We start from the raw sequence: 24,069 nt of genomic DNA, 5'->3' as shown, positions 1-24,069 counted from the left end.
TTCCACGCCATCCTTGTCCATTAGGATGTGAGAATATACTAATTTACCTATTTATCTAGGAATGAGATATGGGATAGATAACTCAGAAGACCAACCTAGTCAAGGCAGGGTAATGGGGAAAGAAGGCACAATTACTTCACAGCTTAACCCAGGGCAGATTCTTAAAGGGACCTGCCAGACTGTCAGAGAGAAACAATGCCAAAACTCCCTAAAAAGAAACTCTAGGAAATTTGAGGGCAGGATTTTAGGTTTGTAGCAGTCTTGAATCTGGTCTGACTTTTACAGAGTCCTATGGTTGAAACCTCCAGAGAAAGCAAGTATATCCAACAGTGGATACCTACTTGGAACTCATACCTAACTCTGTTGGCAGGGATTGTCCTTTCAGCCCTTTGCCTTAAAGCGTTTGACATAGACCTAGATGCCTTAACTAAAAATTAAAAGGAACAAGAAAATAATCTTTAATTTCTCAGGCAAGGAACTTCTGAGAAGCTGTGATTATCCCCTCCCTTACACTCTACTCTCTTCCTAAAGAGGTTCTGGGGATCATCTAAATCTATATAAAATCTATATAAAATACTAAAATACGGGAAGGTTGAGGAGCTGGGGCCACTCCTGTAATACCTCGAATGGCAAAGGCCTTGATTTTCCAGCAGGGATCTCTCTGTGTGAGATTCAGAAGGCATTCAAGGACCTGGGATGGATAAAAGGCAGTGCTGAGTGGAGAGAATCAGAGCAAGAATGAACCAGAGACAGGGACCCCTCTTGTCTAAATGTGCTTTAACTGGAAAAGTGGCCCTCTATCAAATCTAGTGAAAAAATGAGCTGGAGCCAGAAGTACTGGCTTAGGCGCAGAGTGCTCTTATCTCCTGTCTGTAGATTGATTTTCCCAGCTCACAGATCTATGGCCATATAGGCTTCTTTTGAATACCTCCATCGGGTTTTCCACTAATAACTAGGGATTATAACTCGATTCACTGGAGTCGATCCCTAAGCCTATCAGCACCCATGTAATGAGAAGCTAGTTAACTGAGGTGAGAACAGGATTCAGGGGTGTGCTCTAAAGTGAAGTCTAGGCTGGCTTGGAACTAAGTGTGGTCCAAACTGTTGGTGTGGCCTATATATCTCCTCACCTTCCTGGTTCTGATCTCTCATTCTGTGTCCCCACAGAATGGTGAGTATGCTATGTACGAATGAAGCACAGGGTAATGCCCTCTTGGGTTGATCAGGTAAGATGGGTACATGTCTCCTTGACTCACCATATTATCATGGATCTGCAGGGCACCAGCAGCCAGACAAGCTGCCTGCCGAACTGCCGTGAAGTCATCAGAGAAGCAGTTCAGAAAGCTTGGGAGAAGCTTGGCGGTCATGAGCTTGAGCCCACGAATCAGGGAGAGGGCTTCCACACGCTCCTGGGAGTTTCCTTGGCCCAGCTTGACTCTGTAAGGCACAGGTGCTTTTATTTTCCCTCCTTAAACTTTTGGTCCCTCGCCCTACGCCCACCCCCAGTGCCCTCAGGATAAAATCCAACTTCTGTAGGCTCTCCATTATCCATTCCCACCCTTTACTACTTAGCCTTATGCACATTAATTTAAGTTTCACCAGGTAGAGAGACCTCAACTGTTTTATTTACTTGAATCCCTATTACCTAGAGTATGCTAGGCGCTAAACTATGTTGAATGACGGAATAAAGGAAACTTTAAACATGGACCTCTTGCTACAGTCAAGTTCTCTTCCCCACTGCCCTCACATGTGCCATGTTCATTTCTGTATTTGGCTCCCAGTGTGGAAGGTCTTACCTTCTCTCTGCCTACGTAGTCTTACCCATACTTCATGAAACCTGACTTTGCTAGGCATTTGTGTATCTTGCCTGTATAATCAGAATCATGGCATACATTTGAACTCTCAAACATCTAAAACAGTGCCTAACACCTAGCGGGCATTCAATTAATGACTCTTCCCTTAGCTACATTGTTAGTGTCTGTAGGGTTAGTGTCTGTTTTATTTTATTAAAAACAAAAAAATTCTGCAATGGGATCTATACAATGCTGAGCAGACAGAGCAGCTTAACAAATGCTGGCTGGCTGGAGCCCAGGCTCCCTGGACACTTTTAAGAATAAAAAAGCTTCTTTCTCCATGTTGACAAGGTCTTACCTGATTGTGTCATGCACCTCTTTCCCAAGGCTCATTTGCCCCAGAGCTTGGGCAGCTGCTTGTCTCACTTTCTTATTCCAGTCACCCAACATCAGCTGGATCAACTTATGTTTCACATCCTACACAGAGGTGTAATAATTAGCTACCATTTATTACCAAGTCAATTTTGTACTTGGCACTGTGCTAATAAGTATTTCTACCTGTCAAGTAATCCTCCCAAACAATCCCATAAGGCAGATATTACCATTTATAGGTGACAGAATGGAGGCTTAGATTTCTTGCCCAAGGTTAACCTGCTGAGTGCTGGAGCCACGACTCAGACCCAGGCCTGTTTTTGAAGCTTATGCTTTATTTATTCATAAATTTATTTTATTTATTTATTTGTTTATTTATGGCTGTGCTGGGTCTTCGTAGCTGCATGCGGGCTTCAGTAGTTGTGGCTCATGGGCTCTAGAGTGCAGGCTCAGTAGTTGTGGTGCACAGGCTTAGTTGCTCCACAGCATGTGCGATATTCCCAGACCAGGAACTCGAACCCATGTCCCCTGCATTGGCAGGTGGATTCTTACCCACTGCGCCACCAGGGAAGCCCGAAGCTCACGCTTTAAACTACTGTATTATATCTGTACTTGAGACTCTTAAAATTTGAAAGTGATACATTAGTAGGGTGACCAACTCATTCCAATTTGCCTGGGACTTTTCCTGGGTTTAGTACTGAAAGTCCTATGTACTGGACAAGCTAGGACAGTTGGCCACCCTATGTGTTAGTACATCTCTCAAAGGGAAAGGGACGAAGATTACTAGTTGGTGATTATGTAATGTGCCCAAAGCTATTCTCCCTGCCTGAAACATCTCGCTTTTCCACCCCTATCTGATACCTGATGTTTTCCTGTTCTTTTAGGATTGAACTCAAAAAGCATCTCCTCAGTGAACTCCTCTGCCTTCTGTAAGCAATAGGAAATCCCCATAATACTCTACAGCTACTTCTGTTATCTTTGCATCCCCAGTGGTAGCATGCTGCCCAGCATGTAGGATGTGGTCAGAAACTGCTTGCTTACTGAATGAGTGAAAGGACTGATGGACATATTGCTTAACCCCAGCAGTCTGATGTGAAGTTCTCATCTTTACCCCGTCCCCTGCTTGCTCTGCATGGCTTTTTACTTTCAGTTGGCCATCCTGAGTAACAAGTGCTGAGGAGGTGAATGTACAAATTAATCAGATGTTGTTAAAATGGTGTTGTTAAATTCAGGTTCTGATTGAACTGACCAGAGGTGAGATTTTTCACTTCCAGCAAACTCCCGGGTGATACCTATGCTGCTGGTCCAAGACTTTAGCAGCAGGGTACTACTATGGCAGTCGAGGCAGAATTAACCCAGACTAGAATTATACTGATTACACTGAATGGCCAGGTTTTGTGCTTCCCACATCAAAATGTGAGGGTCAGGATGGAGGGTGCTCTCTTCTCGTGGGAATGGCAGTGTTCTGGGCCATTTTGGAGTTACTTAGTGTTATAAGGAAAAGATAGTGGCACATAGGAAGAAGGGAAAAAATCCCATTTGGACAGCTGTAGTTGATTTTAAAATAATGGCAAGAAGGAGGTCAGGTGAAAGCCTAAATGATGGTCAGGGTTTCCCATGCCTGGAAGTCTTTTTTTCAGTTCTGTCCCAAGTCTTGCTCAGCTGACCCACACTCCTTCCTTCACAGAACTTTAACTGATGGGTTCAGCCCACACTAATCTCTCTCTGAAAAGTTTTGAGTACATTACATTTATCACTTGTTCTTGAATCATTTGTGTATGTTAGTCTTGTTACTCTAACTCTAATGTCAGGTTTTTGAAAGTAGGGACAGTATTGACTGATACTTATAAAAGTACCTTGATGTGGAGGCAATGTCAAATTACTATAAAAGTTTCTAAACTTTTCTCTTTTTTTTTTCTTGCTTACTTCATTGTAGGTAGGTTACAAACAGTTTGTGGACTGCCACCAGGCTGAGAAGCAGTGTCTTAAGTAATAGAACGATATGCTGGCATTTGAAGAGAATTCTGGGTTAGGAGTAAGAGGTAGCGGTATGGGAACAGAGATCTGTGTGGCAAGAATGGGATACTAGATAGCAGCAAAAAGTGGAAGAGCTCCCTAGCTCAGTTTTTTTATTATTATTTTTGTGGTACGCGGGCCTCTCACTGTTGTGGCCTCTCCCGTTGTGGAGCACAGGCTCCAGACGCGCAGGCTCAGCGGCCATGGCTCACGGGCCCATCCGCTCCGCGGCATGTGGGATCTTCCCGGATCGGGGCACGAACCCGTGTCCCCTGCATCGGCAGGCGGACTCTCAACCACTGCGCCACCAGGGAAGACCCCTCCTAGCTCAGTTTTGCTTAGACTTTCTGTCCTGGAAACACAGGAAGAGAAGGCTTACCACATTGACATTTCCACCAATCTGGGAGAGAGCTCGGCAGGCTACAATCCGGTCTTTCCATTGATGGCTATTCAGCTCCACGGCAAGCATGGTATGTATCAGGGTCTGAGGAAATGGAAGACGTGTATGGATATCTAAGATCACTTTTAGAGATGATGGGGCCTTGAAGAAGTTATATCCTAACCTGGCATCCAGCATAGTTAATGTCACAAACACATGAGATGCCCGTTGCTAGCAAAGGAGAGTGGGTTTACAATGGGGCACTCTTCCATCCAAGCCAACTGATTTCTGGGGAACAATATACAGATTTAGTAATCTGAACAGAAAATTCCTAGGACCTTCTCTTCTTAATTTAACTATCTTTCCCCCTAAAATGATTTGTATATGCCTCAATCTGTGAGTTTCACATTTCTACTGGAAGTAAACAGAATTGTAGGTCTGTGTAGTTTTCAGTGGTAAACTTCTAGCAGAAGCAAATTCTGCATATCACAACTTTCCTTGCCTACACGGTTAGAAGCCATCTGCAGCCTACTTTTCTCACCTTTCTCAGCTAGCTGTTGTCACTCTTCCTTGTATACACGCCGGTTCACCCACACTTAGTCCGGTTTTACCTGTGCTTGAGATGATCCCTATCCAACCACCTGCATTTTCAGTTCCTTACATGCACCGACCTCAAAGACCCAATTGTTCCCCCCAAACTCGGTTTCTTTCTCTGACCCCGTAATGGACACATACTGTCTTTGCACTTAGATGGCTCAAGAGCATACAAGACTGTTGCTCAGTGTCCTCATTCTTCTTGTTAAACAGCTGATGGAGGATCCTCGTAATCACGGGGTAAGTGGCAGCACCTTCCAGAGCCAGGCACTGAGCTGCAGCCCAGCTGTCCACGCTATTACCTGCCACAGTGGGGTGAAAAAGGAGTCCAGAATGGCGATCTCTTCTCCCCACAGAGAGAGCAGCCTTTGGGTTGGTACACAAGGCTGCTACCTGCCTGATATCTCACTTCCCTCTGCCCCCTGTCTCAAAATTCAATCCTTATTTAAATCATATTTAAATGGATTGTATCAAGGTTCTAAATATAGACTGAAAATCTTAACCTGCAAAGTCAAATCCTAATATGTTTTTGTTAGGTAACAGCAGGAAGGCACTTCCGGCCCGGGTGAGAGATACAGTTGTCCCCCTCACTAGAGATTGGGAAGTCTGGAGTGGAGGCTTTCTTAAGACAGATGAATTAAATCGTTGAGTATCTCCATGCCGAAGGCCAAACTGGTCAGCCAGTTGTCCTCCACCCCTGCCGCCACGCAAGGAGCAGGTACATCTTTCAGACAGAGCATTTGGGCACCTTGGGCCTATCATCTGACAGAACCTTTCTGCTTGTATTACTCCAGCAATGCTTGTGGACAATGCCTGTAAGTTCATGTGCAAAAAATGGAAGCAAGATGTGTTCAAGCACTGATTTAAAAAATTTTTAGAACGTATTCTTTAATATTACATTATCTTTTCAATTGAAAATCTGGTTTATGAAAGGGGACATGGTTTCTGTTCAAATGCACTTATGAAACGTTTAGCCCAGGTACCACTAGGTGGCAGTGTACCTATTTTGTAAAGTACCTGGGAAGAACAAATCTCTGAGTATCTAAATGGAAGCCCAGACCCAATACAGTAGACATCATAGAGCATGATGGTGGAGAGGAAAGGATTAGGAAAAGCTGATGGTGAGGTGTCCTCTCTTTACCCCATATTTCCAGGTCAAAAGTAAGAAGGAGTTACTCACCCTTCAAAAGGGCAGTCTGCATGATTTCCCGGGCAAGAAGATTATCTGACTGCATGGCATATTGGCATACTGCTGCTGCCATCCGCACACTGGCGTTCTTGTCACAAAGAGCAGCCTTTAGGGGGGCCTGTAGAACCTCTGGCAAGTCCTGGATAGGTGGAGCTTTGACGGTTTCCTTGTCTGTGATCAAAAGAAAGCCAGTAAGAGGGTGCTAGCTAGCCCCTTTGCTTTCCTCTGAAACAGAACTTTTTCCTGTAGTCACATGGTGGCCAACCTCAGTCTCAGTTGCACATGCTTACTGCTTCTTAATATAATTAGAGTTTAGCTGAGCCCCTACAATGGGCAGGATTTTAAGGCTGACTTTTGTGCTGGGTATTCCTGTTCCCAATCCTTTATCATCTGGCCTCTACAGAGCTATATTCAAGCCAAAGGAGAATGTTTCCAGCTAGACTATGGTGACCATCACCATTAGTTTTAGTGATGAAAATCAACCTATTTAAATATTTTTGTATTTTTAATAATAATAGCAAATATATTTAGGTAGTGCTTTGCTGCTTATATGGTGTTTCATATTATCTCATTCAGTCTTCTAACCCTCATTGAAGTAGGCAAGGCAGGTATGACTGCAGAGCTCACCTGAAATATGTGTATTGCAGGAGTCCTTTCAGGTTTAACTACACAGTCTCACAAGACTATCGTAGGCCACGCATGGCACTAATCTTTGGAAGGAAATAGGATGGAAGCATAGTTTGCCAACAGGACAGCATCAGGCGTTCCTTTTGGCAAGAGTTCTTGAGGTGGTTTGTCTAGCATTCCATAGAGCCTTCTGGGGACAGTTCAGGAGCATGGAATCGATCCCCAGGTATGTGTCTTATGTTCCACCAGAGTTATTATCTCTTTTATAGAACAACTCCATAGATATAATTCCAAGGTCCTCAAAGGGCATGCTTTGACAAGTTACAGCATTCATGGGAGCCCAAAGGATGGTGCCTCCTTCAGGCGTGTATATTTCACTTACAGTTCTTCCCAGTCCAGATGTAATTTATCAGTCAGGGTTCATTTTTATCATAAGCAATGTTGCCTGCAAAGATAGTTCCTATCCTTATCAGGTTATCGGGACAACAGGTAGGCATTTAACTAAAGCTCATTTCTCAAGTAAGAGGGGAAAGTGTTTTGTTAACCTTTTGTCCACAACTAGTTTCATTTTATAGATAAGGAATTTGAAGTTCAGAGAGGTTAACTGACCTCCCAAGATGTGGCAGAGCTAGTTCTATAGCTAAGGTTTTAGAATTTCTGATCTGTCCTTTTTGCTACTACTGTGGGCCACTGTGCCATCTGTTAAGAATGGGCTAGGTGGAAATATGTGCATTTCAGGGGAACAGACAGAAGTCAATTATTTCAAGAAATAATGAGTAAGATAATTTTCTTTGGGAAGTTGTGGGGAGGAAACAAGACAAATCAAAATCTAGACACCCAGGAAAGGGATCACATGAAAGGGAAAGACAAAGGTATTCTCTAATGTATGTGGAAGATTTGGGGATAAGATAATATCTCTTGCCACCTATTGAAGGTTTTCTCTATGTGCCAGGCACTAACATACATCATCCCATTTAATACCCAAGGAAATAAGCGTTTAAAATAAAGGATGTGTACATGTGGAAGCATATTAGCAGGGACATCAAACCAAGTCTGGGTGGTGGGGCAGGGAAGACTCCTCAGAGGAAGTGATACCTTAGCTGAAAATTGAAGGGCATGTATAGAAGTTAATCAGGTAAAGAGGGAGAGGTAGAGTTTCCCAGCAGAGGGAGCAGCAAATTTGAAAACCTGGAGTTAAAATGCCCATATCTGGAACTCAGAAGACAGGAAATAAGTGAAATGAAACTTTAAAAACCTGACAACTTTGTAGAGATAAAATTAGTTCCCACCTCTAAGAAGTTCCTTGTTTGGTAGAGATGGCAGAAAAGTAAACAGACAATTATGACAGAATGATAAATGTTAGGGCAGAATAATATCAGGATGCTACCAGACTTCCCTGGTGGCGCAGTGGTTAAGAATCTGCCTGCCAGTGCAGGAGACACAGGTTCAATCCCTTGTTCGGGAAGATCCCACATGCCATGGAGCAACTAAGCCCCTGTGCCACAACTACTGAGCCCACGTGCTGCAACTACTGAAGCCTGTGTGCTGCAACTACTGAAGCCCATGTGCCTAGAGCCCATGCTCCACAAGAGAAGCCACCGCAATGAGAAGCCTGCACACCGCAACAAAGAGTAGCCCCCGCTTGCTGCATCTAGAGAAAGACCTCACGCAGCAACGAAGACCCAGCGCAGCCAAAAATTAAAAATAAATAAAAATTTTAAAAAGATGCTACCATCAGCAGAGAAGGAAGAAGTATCAGCCCAGGCTTCTCACAAAAGGTGGTATCTGAGAGGGTACTTGGGGGTTAGTAAGTCAGTTGGTTTTATGTCCTTTCAGCAGCATTTTATAGTTTCTGTCATCTGGGTCCTGTGTCTTGTTAAGCCAGCTCCTTGGTAGATTACAGTTCTGGCTCTTGTAGATGGGAAATTTTCCTTTTTAACTGCTTATTGCTAGCAAAGAAAAAACTATTGACATTTCTTTTTCAAAAGATTACAGACCATTGGGGAAAATGGCCAAGTCCTTAATTCATTTTAAAAGGCTAGTAAAAACTAAAACTTGATAAAGATAGTATAAATAAACACAAAACTACCGATTTCACTTACAAATGTAGTAAAATATTCTAAAATATTAACAAATCAAACCCAGTGGAGTGAAAGAAAGATCCATTAGGATTTTTTCCAAGAGTTTAACAACAGAATTCATTATATCCACAAATTAAAGGAGAAGAAACTAGAAAATGGCTGGTAAAATTCAACACTCATTTTTGTAATAAATAGAAAAGCTCACATGTATGTTGGCATATGTTTGTAAAAGCATAGGGAAAATGGTGGAATGCCAAACTAAACATTGGTTACCCTGGGGAATGGCATGGGGGTGGGATTGGGACTGGGAAGTGAGTTGGGGGAAGGTAATCACCTCTTTTTTTAAAAATTTTTTTGTCTGCATTGGGTCTTTGCCGCGTGTGGGCTTTCTCTAGTTGTGGTGAGCGGGGGCTACTCTTTGTTGCAGTGCGCGGGCTTCTCATTGCGGTGCCTTCTCTTGTTGTGGAGCAGGGGCTCTAGGCACACGGGCTTCCGTAGTTGCGTGGGCTCGGTAATTGTGGCTTGTGGACTCTAGAGCGCAGGCTCAGTATTTTTGGTGCAGGGGCTTAGTTCCTCTGTGGCATGTGGGATCTTCCTGGACCACGGATCTAACCCGTGTCTCCTGCATTGGCAGGCAGATTCTTAACCACTGAGCCACCAGGGAAGTCCCACCTCTTTTTATACTCCTCTGTGTTGACTGATAATGACACTTTATATTTCTTTCATAATAAAAAAAATGTTTAGGAAGCAGAATCAGTAGAATTTATTGGTCGATCGGTTGTGGGAAGAGGAAAGATTTTATCCAGGATGACTCCCAGGGTCCTAGCTCAGAAACTGCATGGATTGTGGGGATGCCGATTGCGATGTGGAATGTGGGGAGGGGTCTGTGGAGAGGGTGATGAGTTCAGTATGGGACATGTTGAGTTTGAGATGTGCTGTCAAAAGAAGCGCTAAAGTGGAGTCGGGAGAAAAGTGTGTGCATTCACACACACATACACATACTTTTTGGGTATTATGAATGGGATCTCTCAAGGTAGAACAATGTGAACTTACTTGTAAGCTACTGATCATCAAAGGGTGATGAAATTCATGCAAAAAGAACTAGACTAGGAGTCAGGAATTTTAAATTCATCTCTATTGCTGATAAGAGATGGGTCTTGGTTTTTCAGGCCAGTCTCTGGGTCTTGGTTTCCATTTTGTGAAATGATCTCAGATAAGCTTCAGGGTCTCCGCCAGTTCAAAATTTCTATGGCTCTGCGAATTGCTTATATTCTCAAGCAGTCCAGTTCTGGCTCTCACCTGAGTCCCCCTGGCTGATGGCAATACGGGGCCGTTCTAAAGCAGCTGTGGCACAAGTGATGATGGCTTGGATGCGGACGTCATCATGGATGTCCACCAAGCTCTGCAGCAGGCCCTCTATTGTCTTATGGTGCCACTCGATGACTACCATGAGGAGGAAAATTAGAAGAGAACCACCTGGTTAGGGCTAGATATTGTGCTGCAGGCAGGTGACAAGAAGTCCCCTTCCCCTAGGACAATTCAAGCAAAACAGTTCAGAAGAATAAAGGGCTCCAGAGATGGAGTCCTGTCCTGAGGGAAGTTATTTCTCTGATGATCCATGTACCCTCTTAGGTAGTTCCCAAACAAAACTCCTAATCCCATCCTATATTCTTTTTTTTTTTTTTGGCTTAAATAACTCTTTATTGTTATCACCTGGTAAATAGTTAGGTACAATAAAACATAGCGGTTAAGGAGACTTAGTCATCAGACATACCTGGTTTGGAATCGCAATTACTAGCTATGTGACCTTGGACAAATTACTTAACCTCACTGGGCTTGAGATTTCTCATTTGTAAGATGAGAATAATGCTGGAACCCATTGTATTGAGTTACGTTGAGTGTTAAATGAGTTAACTGGACAAAGTGTTTAGCAAAATGCCTGCAAGATAATAAGGGCTCACATGTTAATGGTTGTGGTTATCATTAGGTTTCCTGGACTTCTAGGGCTCTTCCATCTGGCTTTCAAGGGCTTCTTCCTTTTATTGCTAACTGCTCTCTTTATAGCTTTGGAGCTTTTATTTCAGTGCTCCCACCACCTGTAGGTGCTCCCCACTGGTAGCTTTTACTCAGAATCTCTCTTTTTTTTTTTTTTTTTTTTTTTTGCGGTACGTGGGCCTCTCACTTTTGTGGTCTCTCCCGTTGTGGAGCACAGGCTCCGGACGCACAGGCTCAGCGGCCATGGCTCACAGGCCCAGCCGCTCCACAGCATGTGGGATCTTCCCGGACCGGGGCACGAACCCGTGTCCCCTGCATCGGCAGGCGGACTCTCAACCACTGCGCCACCAGGGAAGCCCCAGAATCTCTTTTTCAACTCTTTTTTTGTTTACCTGAACCAGTTTATGTGATGAATCACCTCTCTTTTTCCTGCACTAACTAAACTAGTTTTTCATGTTCTGAAAGCCAGCAGCCCTTGAGTCCTCAAATCTTGCAGCTTTCAACACTCCTTGCTGGGCCCTTCCTCTGTCCCAGGCACTCAGCGTTCTATTCCCATATCGCTGAAGGCAAAGTAAATATATGATAATCCCAAATTTACAAATGAATTTTGGAAAAGGGTTGTATATACCACGGCCAACTGAAGTTTCTTTTGATCACTGCATTTCCATTGCTTGGGCAGCACATTTCACCCTTTCTTTCACGCATCACTTATTGAGTGTAAAGTTTCAGAGGTCAGTAAGATAGGGTCTCGGCCTGTGAAGAGTTCTCAGCATAGTGAGTTTCCACAAATTACTGATGTAAAACCTGCCCGTGCAAAAAGTATCTAGATAAATGCAGCTGTCATTGTGTGAAAAGCTCTTTTCTAGTCTAACCTTGATGAGGCAACCAGATTTTTATGTCTCACAAGAGAGGGATGGATTTTCAAAGATTGAGAAACACTAGTCCAAGGTGAGAACCTCCTCCTTCACAAATAACATGCTGATATGTCAGGACCCCCGCCCGCCCCACCCCCTTCACTCACTTAGAGCCCAGGCCATCTTCCATTCCTGCAGCATCCTCCGCAGGACCACCAGTTCCCAAGTCACATTCTCCTTCAGTGACTCTGCCTGCTTCTTCAGTCTCCTGGTCTTCATGGGCATGTCCTCCTCACCCACCTGCAGCAGCAGATCCTTGGCCGGTATGGGCAGAGCTGTCCAGCGCCTGGCTCCTTTCACAGGCCTGCAAGCTGTGCGGGGCAGCAGTATGAGGTATTCTGCCCACTGCCCTAAGCGTGTGTTCCCAGCCAGCATCACATTCCTATTCCTGGCTAGCACTAAGGCAAAACAAAACTGTCAAGAGCCAACTTTCCTGTGATTATGTAGGAAACTGAGTACAAGTCCCATAGGGAGTTATGACAAGTCCTGACTACAAACATGATAAAGCCATGATGATGGAGCAGAGAAATTTGGGGAAGAAAAGTTGAGATACATATAAGCCTTTTTATAAGTTTAATAAATCTTTAGGAATATAAATATGTTTATATGTAACAACGTTTGCTCATAAAATTCAATACTTGATATATTGCCATTTAAAGTAGAATGTAATTGGCCATTAATTCCTAATTTATTGTTTTCTTTTTAATGTTTTTAATTTGGGAGGAGGAATGGTGCTATAAGCTGCTAAGTGTTTACGAGTGCCTTGCTATAGGAATGATTAGTGTCTCAGTTTTAATGAGGCAGCTGAAGCCCTGGGAGGTGACTTGCTAAGACCCAACCCAAGGCTTTGCTACATGCTTTCTTCACTGCTTTATAATCGTAGCCCTCAACAAAGGAGGAGGCTGTGTGAGTTTGGTGGAAGCTGCCCACATCTGCCATCATTAGCACCTCCTCTGCTCTAGTGGCTATTTCCTCTAGAGCCAGGCAGCACTAGAGACAGAGGTTTGGGGCTGGTAGGAAAAAGAATGGTTCACTACTGCTGCTAGTTTCTGCACACCAGTGGGCCCATCTGAACGGTGACACTGCAAAAAAAAGAGTCATGGAGAATGGAGACGTAGTCTCTGGAGGATGGGCACTATTTTTTTTTTTGCAGTACGCGGGCCTCTCCCTGTTGTGGCCTCTCCCGTTGCAGAGCACAGGCTCCGGACGCGCAGGCTCAGCGGCCATGGCTCACAGGCCCAGCCGCTCCGCAGCATGTGGGATCTTCCCGGACCGGGGCACGAACCCGTGTCCTCTGCATCGGCAGGCGGACTCTCAACCACTGTGCCACCAGGGAAGCCCGAGGATGGGCACTTTTTGTTTCATAAGTTTATTTCTTGGTTAACTCCTTTCCCTCTACCTTACCTAACTTACAGAATGAAGGATGATGTACTCATGAAACAGAAATTTGAAACACAGGTTGATTCTAGGGCCTGAAGCAGGTATGGGCCTGAGAATGGAGTGGGAGGGTAGAGCCAGCCCAAGGAAAAAGGGCAGAGTGCTAGATCAGGGGTTTGATGTACTTCGTTTGGAAGCATTAAGGTGAGATCTGTCTTATTAGGAATTACTGGCCCTAAACCACTTGGTTACAACTAAGTTCCATCTCATTTCAGCTGTATGGGCCACAAAGGCTTTTCCTGTTACAATTAGTATTTTATAATTTTATGAGATGATTTTTAGTTAGTAGGAAGGGACTCACCTAGATGCTGGTGGTGTCCCAGCCTATGAAACAGGGACCTTAAAGAACTAACCCTACATCCACCTTTACCCCCATTATCAGCTTCGTGCTTACATGATTCAGGAACTGGCTGGGAAGTCCACCTTTCTGGGGTTTCAGGGAAGACCTTAGATAGCTGCTTGCTGTATCGATTGAGGTTTTCCAGGAAAATTTGGTCTCTCTTTGCACCAATCTGGTGGATGATCTGGACTTTATCTGTGAACAGATAAATAATGAGTCCCTAGAACCCGCCTCCTTCCTCTCTTCCTGGGTTTTTGGTCACCAGGATCAACCGAGTTTCCTTTTGCCCTACTCTAAGCCTCTAGGATTATGACTACCATGCTCTGGGGGCATCCCTTGAAGGTGACTGTTGCTTGGAAGTATGACCTGGTGGCCTCATAAAAGCCTAGAAGCCAAGTCAGAACCTAACTTACAGGCATTGTCCGCTATGAAAAGCTAGATACTAATGAAGGGTTACCTAATTCATCTCTTATCAGTCATAAATACCTTTGTCTGAATAATTTTGTTAAACATTTTAAGAAGACTTTCAGTTGAAAGCAGTTTCGGAACAAGATGAGGGTAGGGAAGAATAAACAGCTTGGAACGTGCAATCCTAGATTGTGTATCCTGGAAGCCCAGGCATCTAAAGGGTAGCAGGATGGAAGGGGAAGGTAGTGGACATTCATGGGTATTGGGCAAGAAGCACTATATTTCTTGTCTACTTAAAGTGCATTTTTGTTAATATTGTTTTACAAATAAGGTATGTAAGGCTTGGACAGCTTATATAATTTGCTGAAGGTTAGTAGGAAGGGGCTAAGCCAGGATTTAAGCTCAGATCTCCAGAGCCTGTGGTTGTTTTTTCCAACATAGCACCTCATTGGGGGAATTATCTCAGTGAGAGAAGGGAGAACAGAGAAGAGGTAGGTTGTTCCCAAAGCTGAATCTTGCTTACTTTGCAATCCTACCTCCACTACCTCTTTAGTAAACATCAAGGGATAGAGAGAGGGGAAAGAGGAAGAAGAGTTTCCTTCCTATCAGATACCTACCCCCTGTCCCCGGCCTCCACCCCACAAACCCAAAAAAAACCTCATGTGCTAGTAACCAGGAAGTGTCAACATGAACACTTGGTTCATCCAGGGCCTCTCATCCACACCCATGACTGTGTTATCCCCCAGCTACCTTCCACCTCCCTGCTCCATGTCCCCCTAGGCCCCCACTACAGGGCCCAAGCTCCATTACCAAAGTAAATCTCCTGTTCAAAGGTGTTGTCTGTGGAGTAAGCAAACTTTCCAGCTCGGGGATTCACCTGTCGGAAGTGGCTCTGCCTTGGGGGCTGGTAGATGCTCCCCTTTCCATCGATGTCCTCAGCAGTCTTACTGATGCCAGGTGTGATTTCAACTGTCTGCACTTGCGGCAAGTAATTGGGCAATCTTGGAATGAGTGACATGGGGAGAAAAGGGGGGACGGGTAGCTTTAAAACTGGTGCCCTTAGAGGGTGCATGGACTTGGGGAAGGGAACCCACCTCCTACATTACCTCACTTTACCTATTATGTGTGTGGTTGTTTAGTGGACAGACCGTAAGCTCTTTAAAGGATAGGTCCGTGTCGGTTTCATTTACATTGTATTCCCAGCACTTTGCAGAGTGCCTGGAAAGTGGTGGCAATGCAATTTATATTTGTCCAATAGATGAATAAATAAATGTTTCCACTTATCTTTAGTTCACTTTTAGGAATCAGGGATGTTATAGCTCCAGTCTTCCTTAGAGTTACAAATGAAAAGGAAGCAATGTGAGAAACGTGCAGTTATCCTCTTCTCTAAGCTTGTTTAGTTCTCCATCCTGCGCCAGTCAGTTTTCGAGTCAGTTGACACACTGGCTCCTTATTCAGACTGAGGCAGGACCAAACCTCATGAGGTCTCTGCCTTCCTCACTCCCACCATGGATTCGTTTCTAGGAGCACCTGGATAGTACCTGGAACAGCAGAATGGCTCAGTCTGCTGGGAAAGGCTGAGAACCCATTCCTTTAAAGGCAGTGGTTCTCAGCTGGGAGCAGCTTTGTCCCTCAAAGGGACATGCGTCAGTGTCTGGAGACATCTTTGGTTGTCGCACCTGGAGAGTGCTACTGGCATGCAGTAGGCTGCTGCTAAACATCCTACAGTGCACAGGACCAGCCCCACAACAAAGAATTATCCAACCTCAGGAGTGCTGAGGTTGTGAAACCTTACTTTGTGGAAATCTTAGCAGGTTGGTGGTGGAAAACACAAGAGGTTAATGTGACAGTGTGTTCTGAAATAAGGAGTGTGAGGCCACCCAGGAGTCCTTGAAGGGGAGCCAGGGATTCTCAAAGGCGCGCCCGAGGCCCCAGCCAGTCTACCTATAATAGACAGGAAGCAGCAGCTCTGGCTTCTTTTCCTCCTGGGTGGGCAGAACGACACTTCGATCCTCAAATTCTGCTGTCTCTTCTTCCTCCAGCTGTTTCAAGAGCTCCAGGTCGCTGGAGGAAGTGAGCTCATCCCGGATGTGGCTCCAGTCGTATTGCTGGTGCAAGAAGCTCTGCCACTTACTGGGGGACACCCCAGGCCTCAGAGGACTCTTGTTCTGGATCCATCGGGCAGTGCGCTTGTTAAGCTTTTCCAGCACGACAGCCTGCCATGCTCTGGCCTCCTTCTCAGAAGGGGGAAGCCAGGTTTCCCTCTCCTCCAGGTAGACATCTGGAGAAAGTGACAGATCCAGCACGTCTAGCTCCCTGCTTAGATGAAGATTGAGAGGACCAGATGCTTCCTGGACTGCGCTTGCTGGCTTTGATTTCTTCAGCTTCTTAAGATTGGCAGAGCTTTCCGTCTTCATAGCCTGGGAGGTGACCCTTGTTGAGGGACCTGAAAAATCCAGGAACTTGAAGCTGACGGGCTTCTCAGCTCGGGGCTTCCTGACTTGGGGAGGCTGGATGATGCCGTCTGCATCGTAGAGATGGTCAAAGCTGTTTTGGCTGTAAGGAATGCTGGCCAGCCCTCGCTGCTGCACCACCTCCCGAGAAAAGGTGAGGTTTGCAGCTGCCTGTTTCAAATATTGGTTCTTGAGGTTTGCACAGTGCTGCGGGCTGGAGTGGAAGACTGGAGGCACACTGGAAACGGAGGCGCACTCCTCCTTGTTTCTTGGTTTTAAGTAGGAGAAAATCATGCCCCATCCCAGCCGTGGGGGGAGTGACTGACGGAAATGCTGGGAGAGAAAGGTCTTTCCCTTCTCGGTCTTAGTCATTGTTTCCCAGCAAATGCTTCCTTCCACACTGCCTGGTCCAGAGGAGGACCTGGAGGCATGACCAGGCACCTGTTAAGGGGATGGGAAGAACTGGTGAGAGCTCTAGGTCAGTAGAAATTGGTAGCCCATAGCAGTCAGTAAGAAAAGAACTTGGAGAACAGGTAGGGGAGGGGGGAAGCCATGGGAATTAGAAAGACAAAAGAAAGAAATGCTGCAACATTTGAAATGGTCCTTGTTCAGACCTTTGCTTCCAGTTCTCACATTTGTCCCAAAGCTCAGACCCTCATCTCCTTATGAGGGATTACTGCTTTTCAGCAGTATCCCAGGTTTCCAGTTTTTCCCCAAAAGTTGCTTCCTCCCTGTTCAAAGAACTTACAGCATAAAGTTCAGACAACTCAGCCTGGCATTCAGGGTTCTCCCTGAGTATGACCCCAGTTTATGACCTTGTCCTGACATGTAACCTCTCCTCTCGACTCTCCTAGCTCTTCTCCGAGTGTTCTTCCCTCCACAAGTAGCTCTTCCTTCTGTGCCATGTGAAGCCTTTCTTCCATACTTGACACAAATTCTGTCCATTCTTCCAGGCCCAGCTCAATTCCTGCCTACTCCGTAACTCTTTCTTGACCTATCCAGGCCTCCCCTGTCATACACAGATTTACAAATCACTCCTAGTCCATTCCAGTTATTTTAACTTTTAACTCTGTGACACCTCACATCGTTAAATATTTGGCTCCTTAACTGCACCGTAAGGACCACGTCTCCAGTCTGTTGTCCTTCAGAGTCACCCAGTACTTTTCCATATTGTTACATAGTCTTCATTGTTAAAATGTTTTACAGCTACAGAATATTTTATCAAATAGGTAAATCACCTTAGCTCTTAATTATCAGGCAAGTTGTTTCCAGGTTTTAGCTAGCATGGAAAACACTGTAGAGAACAATTGCCTAGAGTTAGTGCTTTTTAAAAATTTTTCCTTCTGAAGCACTTCCTTGGCCTAATAATAATAATTGACAATTATGGGTACTTTGCTAAGGGCTTTACACTGGGGTGATATTATGGTCTTTATTGCCTGTGGGAAGAAGCTGAGGCTCAGAGAGGTAGGTAAATTACTTCAGATCACATAGGCCATAAGTAGCAGAGTCAGGCTTCAAAGTCAGCTGCCAGATTCCACCCCAGAGCACTTAACTTCTGTGCCACACTGGCTTTGGCTCCATACCACTCATTTTGTTGGCCTTGCCATTCCCAGGGGCAGGTGACACTGCCCCCCAACCTCTGCCCCAAGCATGAAGGTGAGACCATTATTCTGTTGTGCTTAGTGCCAACTCCTGCCTTTCCTGCCCTGTGCACAGGGTACCCCTTAGCCTGGATCTGACTCTTCTCTCTCTCTTTCACAACACCCAGCACAGTACCTTCTCTTTTTAGGGCTTGATTTATTCCATTGTCTTCTGTGTATTAAATCTGTCCTCTTGGTGTGTCTTTTTGTTAAGGGTCAGCTTTTACCTAGATGTCACTAGGCCAGAATTAATGACCTAACTCACATTAAGTCACACATGATTAATGTGATGTCCCTCCAGGAATTTTTGCACATAAGGTTAAATTTAGTCGTTCCATCTCTTCACAGTCACGAAGGCAACATGGCCACCGGGCACTGAGTATTTTAAAAGTCAGACTAAAAAAATTAGGGCAAGGCTAGAGGGTGGTCACAAGGTGCTGTTTTTCTTTAAACAGTGTCTACTCTCACTGGTTGAAAATGAACTGCGAGATGAACACAATATTAGTGTTCTCCTGCCTTGTGTATTGCCTAATAGAACATCTTATTCTTAACATATCAGTGTGTCAGTATCTTGCTCCTAAGTCAGGGGGCATTTTGAGCCTAAACACTTGAAAAACAGAATGAGGACTGGTTTCACCCTAAGATGACTACCTATATGGAATGATTTGGGATGTCCCCAGATATATGCCCTTTAGCCTGTGACATACAGAATCTTTGGTTACAATGCTGTCATCACAGAAAGAATACCATGTTATTATTATCAGTTATTATAAATTCTCAAGGAATAGTTATCATCATCTAAGATAATGGCTTGTTGAAAAAGGATGAAACACATGATAGATATGTTTTTGTAAAGGAATTGAGACAGGACAAAATGTTCTAAGGTTTGGTCAAAAGAGGTCTGTCCTGGACGGACTTAGAGTCAGAAGACAAGTGTCAGGCCAGGTTCTGCACTTCCCAGCCATGTTTAAATGATTTACTATCCCTGGTTTGCCTTAGTTTGCCAATCTGAAAATAGAGTCTGATACCTGTTCTAATTTAGTGTTGATATGAAGCTCAAAATTAGGGAACATGTATGAAAGTTCTCTGCAAGCTGCAAAGTATTACATAACTGTGAGGAACTGTTATTGATTTAGAGCCTGAAGTATTGTCCTTAGAAGGCAAGTCTCTGGGGCCCCACAGGTAGATGCACTGGGCACTTAGGGAAAAGTTTAGGAATACTGGGGCCCTAGGCAATTAAGAGAGGGAAGAAAAGACCTACAAACAGAGTTTGGAAGCTCCATATTATCCAAACTTAAGTGTTACTTGGACTAACATTGAGGCAGGGTTCCCTCCCAACAAATAGCCCTTAAGAACCAAAAGCAGAGTGGCAGGTTCCAGGTGCTTTTGTGCACTGACAGCATGAGAAATTGAATAAATTGCATCCTACAGTTATTCAAACCTGGCATAACTGCAGATCAGGCCCTGTAATCTGGTAAGCAGCAACCACCAGATTATTTATCTCTTGCATTTCTAGGAACTTGGCTAGACAGGCAGGAGTGGGGCTCGAAGGTTTATGCCACATGTGTCCAGTTAACACCTGATATAAAAATCCAGACTCAAAATGGATGCTATCTCAGAGGTTCCAAATTTAGTTCCACTCTTCTGTTCACTTCCCAGTCCCCGACCCTCAGCCCCTGGTCTGTTGCCTTTATTCTGCAGAAATAGTTGAAGTGGGCTAAATAATGCATGCTGAAAGGAGAAATATCTTGTTTCTTTCCTTCTGTTACTAAAGCAGTGGAAACTGCCACAGAAGGAAAGGCTATAAACCTTAGCACAGTATCTTGAGAGGTTGTTTTTTTTTTTTTTTTAATTTATTTATTTAATTTATTTGGGCTGCACCGGGTCTTAGTTGCACCACGCAGGGTCTTCGTCACAGCCTGTGGGATCTTCTTAGTTGCAGCACTCGGGGTTTTAGTTGCGGCACATGGACTTCTTAGTTGCGGCATGCGGGATCTAGTTCCCTGACCAGGGATGGAACCCGGGCCCCCTGCATTGGGAGTGTGGAGTCTTATCCACTGGACCACCAGGGAAGTCCCGTCTTCTGAGCGTTTTAGACAAGTAATACACTCTGATCTACACCCACAGATTCTGAAGTTCTGAGGAAGGGCCCAAGAGGGGACAGTCAGCTTCTGTGACAGTGCTTGTTAGATACAGTTAAAGGAACTTCTGCATCAAGATCACCTGAGGAGTTTGTTAAAATGCAGATTCTTGTGTCCCACACTCTAGAATATTGATTCAGTGGGCTGCAAGTGAAGCCTAGAGATCTGCATTTTAACAAGCTCTCAGAGGTTTTTATACACATTAAATTTAGAGAAACCATAGCTCCAAAATGTATCTGTCAGATTTGTGAAGGAAGTTTGGTTAGTGGGGAGAGTGGGATCAGGGAACACAGCCTTTTAACCTGGCTTATTTCAAATACCCTCTCTCTGCTGCCTTTTTTTTTTAAGTTAAGTATTTTTAAAATTAATTAATTTATTTTTTGGCTGTGTTGGGTCTTCGTTGCTGCCCATGGGCTTTCTCTAGTTGCGGCGAGCAGGGGCTACTCTTCGTTGCGGTGTACAGGCTTCTCATTGCGGTGGCTTCTCTTGTTGCGGAGCATGAGCTCTAGGTGCGCAGTCTTCAGTAGTTGTGGCATGTGGGCTTCAGTAGTTGTAGTGCGCAGGCTCAGTATTTGTGATTCATGGGCTCTAGAGCGCAGGCTCCGAGCCTACTTCAGTAGTTGTGGTGCGTGGGCTTAGTTGCTCTGCGGCATGTGGGATCCTCCCAGACCAGGGCTCGAACCCGTGTGCCCTACATTGGCAGGTGGATTCTTAACCAGTGCACCACCAGGGAGGTCCCTGCTCCTCTTTCTTTCTTTTTTTTTTTTTTTAACATCTTTATTGGGGTATAATTGCTTTACAATGGTGTGTTAGTTTCTGCTTTATAACAAAGTGAATCAGTTATACATATGTTCCCATATGTCTTCCCTCTTGCGTCTCCCTCCCTCCCACCCTCCCTATCCCACCCCTCCAGGCTGTCACAAAGCACCGAGCCAATATCCCTGTGCCATGTGGCTGCTTCCCACTAGCTATCTACCTTACATTTGTTAGTGTGTATATGTCCATTACTCTCTCTCGCCCTGTCACAGCTCACCCTTCCCCCTCCCCATATCCTCAAGTCCGTTCTCCAGTATGTCTGCGTCTTTATTCCTGTCTTACCCCTAGGTTCTTCATGACATTCTTTTTCTTAAATTTCATATATATGTGTTAGCATACGGTATTTGTCTTTGTCTTTCTGACTTACTTCACTCTGTATGACAGACTCTACGTCTATCCACCTCATTACAAATAGCTCAATTTCGTTTCTTTTTATGGCTGAGTAATATTCCATTGTATATATGTGCCACATCTTCTTTATCCATTCCCTGCTGCCTCTTTCTTAACAGAAAGTTCCCTTCATTTTTTTCCCCCTCTACTTTCTTTTTTCTTTCTTTTTTTTTTTGGCATGCCGAGTGGCTTGGGGGATTTTAGTTCCCCTACCAGGGACTGAACCTGGGCCAGAGCAGTGAAAGTCCTAACCACTGGACTGCCAGGGAATTCCCTCCCCTCTACTTTCTAATTCCCATTCTTTGCCATGCACTCATACAGGTACACTGCTGTCTCATGAGATTACTCTGGAAATGCTGCCATAAAGATAATCTGTTAAAACTCTTTTATATTAGGTTTCAAAACCAAGGTCTGGAGAGCAGACGTGACTAAGATCACCGTACTGCTTAGTACCTGAAGCAACACACTGATACTTTGACACTTAATCCAAAATATTTTCAACTACTTCTGTCTGTCTCTTATCATTCATCTGATGCTAATAAGCTCCTTTCACATACTGATGAAGCAGCAGTGTTTTGAAATTACCTTCAAAGTGGCTTCCCACACACAGTCTTCAAAGGGAAGCAAGTTTCTTCCATCTTAAACCTTCCTTAGTTTTAGGTTCCAAAGCTGCTTATATTGGTTACTAGGCAACCACCTCTTTAGAATTCCATGAGTCTACTCACAGAATCTATGGGTTCAATCAGGGGTATCTTCAGCTATTTATTAAATTTCCTTCTTTGTAAATTGAACTTTGGGAAGTTGCATTGTATTTACTGATTGGTGGCAAAATGGATTTCTTGGTCATCCTTTGAAAAATAAACCTCTAGGTCTATGCAGCTCAATGTCCCCCCCCCCCCCATTCGTTCATAAGTCCTACTGAGAAAGAGACAGAGCAAGGGAACACATGAACACCCAGCTCTGGCATGCTTCAGACCACCAGGTTGATAGAACAAATGGTAAAGCAGAATGAGTGTCTTTGGGACCTTTCCCATTCCCCTTTCATCTCTGCCCCTGCTTAATCTCCTTCCTTCACACAGTTCAGTTCCATCTCCCCTGCTTCCCAAATTCTGGCTAGGTTGTCAGCCAATAACACTATTTTTTTACAAGGGGACTCTTCAAGTCCTATATTTTTAATAATAAAATTCCAGGCCTACAGAATACTGGTCTCCAGGCTTCCCCTTGTGAAGAGAACTAATTTGTCCTGACAGTAAAGAAGATTTCTGGCCATAAAGTTCTGTCTGTCTCGCTGATCTGGGGCTGTGCTATTCAGGTGGTTACCATCTCTTGCTGACCAACCTGAACACTAACTTTAGTACCAGGGCTCAGTTTGTGCTCAGACTCTGGGTCCCTCACAAAAGAGTGAAAGGACATGTTCTCTGAGATGAAATGAATGAAAGAATTAAAAAATTAAATATTAAAACACTGGTTAAGGGCTTCCCTGGTGGCGCAGTGGTTGGGAGTCCGCCTGCCGATGCAGGGGACAGGGATTCGTGCCCCGGTACGGGAGGATCCCACATGCCGCGGAGCTGCTGGGCCCGTGGGCCACGGCTGCTGAGCCTGCGCGTCTGGAGCCTGTGCTCCGCAACGGGAGAGGCCACAGCAGCGAGAGGCCCACGTAACGCAAAAAAACAAAAACAAAAACAAAAACACTGGTTAAGGTTCCTCAAGAAATTAAAATTAACATGTGATCCAGCAATTCCATTTCTGGGTATATACCCAAAGAATTGAAAGCAGAGGCTCATACAGATGTTTGTACGCCCATGCTCATAGCATATTCACAACAGCCAAAAGGTGGAAGCAACCTAAATGTCCATCGATGGATGAATGGATAAACAGAATGTGGTATATACATACAATAGAATATTATTCAGCTTTAAAAAGGAATAAAATGCCGGTACATGCTACATATATGGGTGAACCTGGAAGATATTATGCAAAGTGAAATAAGCCAGATGCAAAAGGACAAATACTGTATGATTTCACTGATCTAAGGTACTTAGAATAGTCATATAATAGCTACAGAAAGTGGAATAATGATGTCCAAGGGGCTGTGGTGGAGAGGGAGGAATGAGGAGTTGTTTAATAGGTACAGAATTTCAGTTTGGGTGATGAAAAAGGAGATAGGGTTAAAGGTTGCACAACAATGTGAATGTACTTAGGTAACTATGCATTTTAAAATGGTAAATTTTATCTTTGTATATTACCACAGTTTAAAAAAACCAACCCTGTTTAATTATAAAAGCCATGTGTTTTTTGGTGATAGAAATTCTGCACAAAGAAGAAAATTAAAACTACTCATGATACCCCAAAGCCTAAGAGACAACAGTTTAGGGTAGCTTTCTACTAGTCTTTTTTTTTTTAATGTCTATATATATATATATATATATATATATATAAGTTCTACAAACTGTTCTCTACCTGCTTTCAATGTCATGAAAATTT

General features: G+C 44.3%; 1 protein-coding gene across 1 annotated transcript in view; it reads right to left on the bottom strand.

The window, feature by feature from the left end:
- The window catches only part of HEATR4 (HEAT repeat containing 4), a gene marked incomplete at its 3' end in the record, with an annotated part of 35,603 nt that extends 18,543 nt beyond the window's left edge, over positions 1 to 17,060 (bottom strand). Inside the window, exons 1-11 of the mRNA XM_082863773.1 lie at positions 16,090 to 17,060; positions 14,956 to 15,146; positions 13,792 to 13,932; positions 12,068 to 12,271; positions 10,351 to 10,494; positions 6,335 to 6,514; positions 5,296 to 5,456; positions 4,561 to 4,665; positions 2,152 to 2,270; positions 1,257 to 1,437; positions 622 to 691 (exon numbers count right to left, since the gene is read on the bottom strand). Of these exons, the coding sequence (XP_082719899.1) occupies positions 622 to 691; positions 1,257 to 1,437; positions 2,152 to 2,270; positions 4,561 to 4,665; positions 5,296 to 5,456; positions 6,335 to 6,514; positions 10,351 to 10,494; positions 12,068 to 12,271; positions 13,792 to 13,932; positions 14,956 to 15,146; positions 16,090 to 16,970 (2,377 nt within the window). The 5' untranslated portion in view covers positions 16,971 to 17,060. The remainder of the gene's footprint in view (positions 1 to 621; positions 692 to 1,256; positions 1,438 to 2,151; positions 2,271 to 4,560; positions 4,666 to 5,295; positions 5,457 to 6,334; positions 6,515 to 10,350; positions 10,495 to 12,067; positions 12,272 to 13,791; positions 13,933 to 14,955; positions 15,147 to 16,089) is intronic.
- Between the last annotated feature and the right edge of the window lie 7,009 nt (positions 17,061 to 24,069).

This window comes from Leucopleurus acutus (assembly GCF_964270905.1).
Source record: "Leucopleurus acutus genome assembly, chromosome: 1".
Classification (NCBI taxonomy): Eukaryota; Metazoa; Chordata; class Mammalia; order Artiodactyla; family Delphinidae; genus Leucopleurus; species Leucopleurus acutus.
This window is presented reverse-complemented; position numbering and strand designations above follow the sequence as displayed.